General features: G+C 45.1%; 1 protein-coding gene across 2 annotated transcripts; it reads left to right on the top strand.

The window, feature by feature from the left end:
* Positions 1 to 4,667: 4,667 nt before the first annotated feature.
* Positions 4,668 to 7,642, top strand: LOC136482354 (tricin synthase 1-like). 2 transcript variants are annotated; one of them, XM_066479559.1, is made up of 2 exons: positions 4,668 to 4,817; positions 6,781 to 7,642. In XM_066479559.1, exons 1-2 carry the CDS (start codon positions 4,728 to 4,730, stop codon positions 7,429 to 7,431), a joined length of 741 nt encoding a protein of 246 aa, XP_066335656.1. In that variant the 5' UTR covers positions 4,668 to 4,727; the 3' UTR covers positions 7,432 to 7,642. The 2 variants fall into 2 exon arrangements, with proteins under 2 accessions (XP_066335656.1, XP_066335657.1); XM_066479560.1 differs by lacking the exon at positions 4,668 to 4,817 and adding an exon at positions 5,785 to 5,868.
* The last annotated feature ends 417 nt before the right edge of the window (positions 7,643 to 8,059 follow it).

Below are 8,059 nucleotides of genomic sequence, written 5' to 3'. Positions count from 1 at the left end.
GGGAAGGATGTGATCACATTGTGGTATGAGTATGGACCATAAGGGCACCCACAATGCAGAAATTATTATAGTTTTTATGTGCATTAGTTACTCTATCACGTAAGCATTTTGCTGATGTGGGAAATGTAACACCCCCGGTGTTACAAGCTTGCTTAGCAACGAGCTTGAGGCCCAAGAGAAATTAGCAAACAAGTTTATCGGGTATTAAAATTTAAAACACACATGAAATGATTGTTGGTTGAAGTTAACAAGGTTTAGGCCTTTTAAAAAATTGTGACAAAAAGTGTTCATGGTTGTTAAGTTCAAATTGAACCCCGATCTTTTCTAAAGTCTGAAAAGGGTAGTAGACAATGCCATTTTGGCGTTTAAATTCTAACTAAAATGTTTAAACACTAGCTACATATGCTTGCATTGTTGGTTGCTTCTAAGTGAGCACGTAAACATGGTGTAGGTTGTAGATGTTTTGGGTGTCGCGTTGTCCTCTTCAAAATTGTCCAAACATCGTCCGAACGCGCTGTAAACCACGTTATTGGCGCTCTGTTCGTGAACCGGCACTCCAGTGACGAGCACATGTTGGCATCCTTTTATCTCCCTCTATGGTTGCTCTATGGTCATGACGATTGCTTCGCTAGATAGCTGGTAGTGTTGTCTCTAGGATTAGTGGATGGGTTGAACCTCAGTGGAGGTAAGCGGCAACCTTTGCTGCGCTTTAAAACTCGTGCACGTCACTAGTTACACTTGTGCAGCCTGAGTCCGTGGTCACCACACGCGTGCGGGCGCTGCTGGTGCCGGGCTCAAGCCATGGTCGGGCGTAACTGCCTTATGCCATCGACCGCCGCGCCGACGCGCGCGGGGATCCCAGGGGTCTCCTCGTGGTAAAGGTGAGAACATCTGAGGGCTTGTTTGCAAAATAGATATAGGTAGGAATAGTGTGCATAGTAGTCGTGTTATTATCTAAAAGCTCGGGGGCTTTTCTACAAAGCAACTGTCGCGCGCGGGCTCCCCCGGCCTTGGGCCATGATGGGCCGTCGCGGTGCGCGCCACCGCATGGCTTGGCCGCACGTGGCCACCCCTCCTCCGCCATCTTCCACCCCAACCGTCACCTCATCCTGGTCCACGGTTGTCTCATGATGCTCACTCGCTAGCCAATTAGGTCCGTAGCAGCCCTTGCTCACCGGAGCGGGTGCGCCGCCGTCGCGGACGGCCGCGTGTTGCTGCAGCTTGCTCCAGCGCATCCCACCGCCCCACGTTGCTGCTTGGTGTAGGCGGTTGGACCGTAGTTGCAGGTCGGCCCGACCGACGGGCCAGCACGAGCCTCTAGTGGTCAGCGCGGTCGCGCCATGTCACCTCCCGTCGCGCCGCCATGCGCTGAGTCGCTGGGGGTGCGTGCGGGTGAATTAAGGAAAGGTCGGGGGGTTAAGTGAGAAGGCCTGTGGGAGGAGGAAATAGTGTTAGTACTTAGTTATGATTTGAAAGAAGTTTGAGGGCTCTTTTGCATAAAGAGCCAACGTGCGAGCGCCTCGCGCGTGGGCCACGGAAGAGGGCCGTTGCTCGCACTGTGTCACGTAGGCCACGCGTGTGGGCCACGCGGGAGATTCACTTTTTATTTTTCTAAGGAATTAGAAGTAGTTTTCTAATTTAATTTCTGAGCTGATCTTTGGTAATTAATATAAAATCATGTAGGTGCCTAAAAATTTTGAAATAAATTTTGTTAGGTTCCTAAAATTGTGGTCTATCTGTTGGTATATTTAGTTCATGTTTAAATGTGTTGACACTAGGAGCTATTAAATAGTATGAGAATGCTTAATATTATTAAGTTGATTATTGTAGGAATTTTTGTAGTGAATTGGTGATAGTTTTAGTCCTAAAATTTTTACAGCAGTTTCATTGTATTATTATGTGTTCACTGTAATTTTTGTAGCTTTAGAATAGACTAAGCACTAGGGTAGTTCAATGCTCTTTGTTTCAATATACATTAAATCACTAGTAGAAATAAAGAAATATCCTTAAATTGCCAAGCTAAGGGTTTGTTAGTTGAACCCAACACTTTGCTTGATGAAGATGATAGTTAGCTTAGTACCTTAGTCATTAGAGCTAGCTTAGTAGCTTAGTATGCGTATTCTTATTTTAAGAGTTTTTTTTGCCTAAATGCTAAGTGTTGCATCATCATCGCATGCATGTAGAGAATGAGTTGGTAGAGATAGAGACCACAGACGATCATGAGTTCGAGGAGATCATCGAGGAGTACGAGGAGGAGATTCTCGCGTAGGAGGAGGTCCCGGAGCCACCAATGACTGACTCAGCTGACACCGCGCCAGCCCAAGGCAAGCCCCGATGCATAACCCTTGGAGTCGGGAAACTATTCCCACAAGTCGGGTAAGTATTGCCAGTATATTGTGGACTTAGGGTTTATTTTACCCTGTTGCAGGTGCAGCTTGAGAAGTAGCTCTTGTACGGAGGATTCTTCTAGTGGGCGTAGATGGATCCTTGTATCATTTCTGCTAGATGTTATTTTAAATTCCGCTATTTATTTATCGCACTCTGAACTCTGGTATTGTAATAAATAATTTTCAAGAACTCTTGTTGTATGAAATGGACTAAGTATTGCAAGCTCGTACTCATTATTGGGTTCTAGATGTAAAACATGGATTGTTTCAGGTTCTCTCGTGGGGTGTGCTCAATGAAACTGTCCGATGTAGCTAACTTTCGGGGTGCTTAGTATCTAGTGGAAGACGAGCGCCTCCGAAAGCATGTTATTCAGAATGTTCTGCCACACCTAGATCCCTTGACAGGAGTGGAACGGGTTGGTCTTGTTTGTGCCTGGGGTACAAGCGAGGCGTGTGTTTCGGGGTACCTAGATGGGATACATTGATTCACGAATAGCTGTTTCTGTGAGATGGTACGACATGGCTTTGGTCTAGCACCGTAGTAAGAACTAGAATATGAAAGGTGGTAAAATGATTCTGATTGCTTACCACCTGCTTGAAAGTAGCATGAGTACTTACATAATGATGACTACTAGTAAAATTGAGTATAAGGATGAACGTTTAGTAATGCTTCTTGCAGATGCAATAACCCACAAGCCAGATAGCCTTGTATATCCTTGAAGTCTTTTATTTTTCTCCTGTTGGGTAAGTCTTGCTGAGTACAATCGAGTACTCAGGTTTTATTCCCCCTGTTGCAGGTGACCAGAGGATACATAGAGATGACTCTTGTGTGTGGAAACCTTGGCTCAGAAAGGATTCCTTTCACGCTACGACCGTAGTGTTTATTTATAACCCTCCCTAAAGGTTTTTATAAGAAAAGATATAAAATCTCATAACATCTCTTGTTTATAAATGACCTCTATGTTAATACTCCATCATGTCATTAAATTAATCTTTGTTTCCTCTGTAACTCTGATAATATTGTTATATTCCGCTGTTATAATCAATTGAGGTAATATTATGTACTGTAATAAAGTGATGTAAGAAATGACTTAAGAATGCTGTAAGCTTTATTCTCTCATTTATGATCCTGATGGAAAAATATGGATTTTCGAGTTCTCCCTTAGGGTGTGCTCGACGGAACTGCGTAGTTTAGTGTCCTCTCTTGAGTACTTAGTGTCTAATGAAAGACAAGTAATCCTGGGAGGCATTAGATTAGGCGGTTCTGCCACAGTCCTCACGCGTCTTCACGTGTAGAAACCGTTTCTAAACAACAACCCGGGTCTTCATGCGTTACAAAGCAGAAGAAACCATCATAGATCACGTTGGAGAGAGCGGCGTCGTTTCTATCGCTCCCCCTCGCACCACCGATCGCATCCTACAGATCACCGTGCACCACCACCCTGCCCACGAGCTGTACTACTCGCCTACGCTAGCACATATCCGAACGCCGCGGCCACACATACCGCCGAGACTCAGATTCGCCACTGCGCCGCCCAGGCTCTCGCAAGTCCGCCGCCACGCCGCGCCGCTGCCCGCCGCGGCCTCGCAGGACCTGGGAACGTGCTTGCCGGCGCGGGGGAGGCGGGTGCCACTCGACATCGATGTGTGGGAGGAGAGCGCTCAGCTGCTGCCATGGGTGAGTAGCGTGAGTGCATGACCTTGGCTACCAGCCCAGGAGAGGAGAAGCTCTGCACGGCCGCCGGCTTGGTGGGAGGAGGGCACGGCGCTCGCCCGCAGTTGTGGGAGCAGGAGGGTGAATCTGCGATATCGCCGGCATGGGGAAGGGCACGACCATGACGCCCAGGTTCGTGTGGCTAGGGACCGGAGAGAGAAAGATGGGAGAGGATTGGATGGGGGAATAAAGGGACCCACATAAAAACTTTTGCATTGTTGACGATGTTTTCTACGAGTAGTTTTTTATGCCATGGAAAATACCCAACAATTTCTATAATGGGAGTGCCATGAGTTAATGTAAAATGGTACGAGACAGGGAAGGATGTTACTGCATCATGGAAAGTAAAAAAGAAAATAAAAAAAAATTATGTCACTTATCTCGCTAGTGAGTGCCGGCCGGAGTATTTATTTTAAAAATGGCTAAGTTTTAAGAATGGCGCCGGCGGGAGCAAAGTCAACAGGGCCATCATCAGCTGTTCAGCTTCTACTCCCCGTCCCTCCAGCTCATAAATAGAGCAGACAGTGTCGTTGCCAAGCCGGACGAAGCTGTGGGCGACCTAGCAAACCACTACTACCTTGTACCTGTGCCGGCGACTAAGAGAGGCAGGCCGGCAGGCATAATCCATGGCGGCCGGCGGCGACATCATTGCCCTGGTCCACAGCAGCATGGACAGCAGCAACAAGACACTGCTCAAGAGCGAGGCACTCTACAAGGTACGACACGCGATTAATTGGCAACCACACCATTGGTTTGGTTGTGGTTACCTTCTTTATGCGCCCTAATTGAATGGATCGGCATAAACTCATTGACATAGTCAAACAACTCCACTATTGTCTTCCTCTCTTCTTCTTCTTTTTACTAACTCTTATCTCATGTGTTATGTGCCCATGCCAAATTAAGATGGCCTTATGTTATCACTTGGGGAGCTCAATTTCTCGGTGAAGCCACGATCCAAGTCTCTTGCACACTCCCATCGGTCCAATTTATAAGGCGAACAAACATCTATTAACATTCAAACTTCACAATCTTTGACCAATAATTTGATCAACGATTTACAAATATTGCAATATAAACTTGATACCGTTAGATTTATAATCAAATATATTATTCAATTATTATAATTAATAATCATAAAATATATAATATAAAATAAATAAATCGCTACACTCCTGCTGTAGCCATTGCTACATCAAGCAGCCACGGGATTGCCCCGTCGCCACGCCAACATCTATCAACGCCTAATGTTTTTCCAAACAAACTCGTGGAGCCACCATTGACCCCTATCCATACCAACATCTCAGACCTGCTATCCATGCTACTCAACCTTACTTGCATTGGCCCACTATGATCGCATTCATTTGCACTTGTGATCAGGTGACTAACTTCTTTTTTTTGAAAACATATCAATGACTAACTTCTCGTGGAGAGATAAAAGTCAAACGATACCTGTTGTATTGCTGACGAGCTTGTCTTGGATGCACATCAAGAAATCGATGGACCGATTACATGTAAGGTATCAAAAGTTGGTATATGCCTTTTCATGACTTCTCATAATTTTGGTCATAGGAACCTGCTCCTGCCCTAGGCCACCACCATGAAAATCACTCACCAAAGTCAATAGTGATGCCAAAACTTCTACTAGTCAGAGGTCTTGGTAATATGTTAGTGCCATATGATGAGAGAGTAGCTTGAGGTCGTGAGGTGTAGAGCATGATGGATGAGCGAGTGTCATGGGGACTACAAGTGTTTCGATGTTTATTATAGGTGTGCGGGTGCCCGGCTTCCATTGCTCTTATACGTCCGTTTAATACCTCCATGGACGTATTATGTGGTTTTTTTTGTTTTTATTATGTCATAAAAAATCCACTTGTAATGCTATTTCAATTCACACCATTTTCTCTTTCCATATTTATTGGATTATTTGTTTGTTTATTTATAGCCTGTTTGGTTTGCAATACGATCATCCGATCCTAATTTCAAGCCTATGGCCCTGTTTGGTTTGAGTTGCCGATTTACATCATCCGTCATCTGCTTAGCACTAGTAGAAGGTCAATCTATGGATTGAATGAGTGCATCCAATGAAAAGAGTGCATCCAATGAAAAATCACCGGGCCACCTTATTCCAGATCCATCCACACCGAATGGGATTGTCCGTCTAACCAAACACAATGTTATATCTCTTCACAGATCTAGATATTTACAATCTAGGCTTATAGGACCAACAATATCGTAGTTTCTAGTACGAAATAAATAATCTTTTAAAACTTTACTTATATATCTATACACCGATTTTGTATTTATGATTTTTTTCCAAGCCTATGGATATTTTCCAACATCAGATCATCTTTTGTATTTACTATTTTTTAAAAAAATTATTATTGAATTTAGATATTTTGTAACTATAATCTATTATACTATTAGTTAGGCTTTTATCTTCCTAATTCATTTGGAGATCAAAATATGATTTTTTCTAGTTTTTATTTAAATTTCACTTTTTGTTTATCACATTCTTGGGCTTTTTATTCACTGTCTTTTTTTCCCAACACGGGTATGGAATTCAATTATTTTAGTTCTTTTCATTACTCGTAATTTACTATAATTAATAATTGTATTAAGCACGGGATCGGTAGTTTAATCTAAGCATAACAAAGATCTGTATCTGTATTATACGTGCAGTATGTGCTTGACACGTCGGTGCTGCCGCACGAGCCGGAGTGCATGCGTGACCTGCGCCTCGTCACAGACAAGCACGCGTGGGGTTTCATGCAGTCCTCCCCCGACGAGGCGCAGCTGCTGCGGATGCTCATCAAGCTCATCGGCGCGCGCAACACCCTGGAGGTGGGCGTGTTCACCGGCTACTCCCTGCTGGCCACGGCGCTGGCTCTCCCCGACGACGGGAAGGTCATCGCCTTCGACATTAATCGCGACTACTACAACATCGGCCGCCCCTTCATCGAGCGCGCCGGCGTCGCGGGCAAGGTCGACTTCCGCGAGGGCCCCGCGCTGGAGAACCTGGACGCGCTGCTCGCCGACGAGGCCAACCTGGGCGCCTTCGACTTCGCCTTCGTCGACGCCGACAAGCCCAACTACGTGCGGTATCACGAGCAGCTGCTCCGCCTGGTGCGCGTCGGCGGCATCATCGTGTACGACAACACGCTGTGGTGCGGTACGGTGGCCATGCCGCCTGAGACACCGATGTCGGACCTGGACAAGAGGTTCTCGGCCGCCATCAGGGACCTCAATGTTCGCCTCTCCGCGGATGACCGCGTCGAGGTCTGCCAGCTCGCCATCGCCGACGGCGTCACCATCTGCCGCCGCCTCGTCTGATGGAGTGAGGGACATGGCTCGCGTGTGAATGCTTCGTCGATCAGTTCTCCCTCCGATCCGATCCCTTTGTTGTTGCATGATGCTTTCAATAATATTTTTTCCTTCGTTGTGTTTTCTTTTTCATATTTTTGGAGTTGAGAGCCTCAGATCGACAGATCCTGTGGTTTATGTTACCTGATTTGGAACAACTACATCACATTAATAAATTGTCACTTTGTGAGATCCTACTTGAATTGAAACAACTGTATACACCCTCCGTCTTAAAATATGGTGCGTTATGATTTTCTAAACTTTATACTGAAATATATAGCATTGTGCTCATGCTTATAATTAGCAAAGTTTGTTAAAAGATAAACCATAATTTTAGGAGAAACTCTTTAATTGAATTTAAATCCATGGGCACATACATCATTTGAGTATTCTCTTAAATATTTTAGAATGCATTGTATTACAAGATAGATGAATTACAGCACATTAAATTTAGAGTCTCCTAGAGTAACACATTGTGGTCTTGTTTGGAGATTAACCTTTGTCAACAATCGAGATGGTCCATAGTCAACAACCGACATGTATGAATTGAAGCTATGCGAACGCAGGATGACCACAACCATAAGCAACTCGCAAGCAC

This window comes from Miscanthus floridulus, chromosome 9 (genome assembly GCF_019320115.1).
Source record: "Miscanthus floridulus cultivar M001 chromosome 9, ASM1932011v1, whole genome shotgun sequence".
NCBI lineage: Eukaryota > Viridiplantae > Streptophyta > Magnoliopsida > Poales > Poaceae > Miscanthus > Miscanthus floridulus.
This window is presented reverse-complemented; position numbering and strand designations above follow the sequence as displayed.

Bases quoted from the DNA above. Each gene is read 5' to 3' on its own strand.
- LOC136482354 (XM_066479559.1), top strand. From the start codon at position 4,728: ATGGCGGCCGGCGGCGACATCATTGCCCTGGTCCACAGCAGCATGGAC. The intron at 4,818-6,780 runs GTACGACACGCG...TTATACGTGCAG, and splicing joins AGAGCGAGGCACTCTACAAG to TATGTGCTTGACACGTCGGT.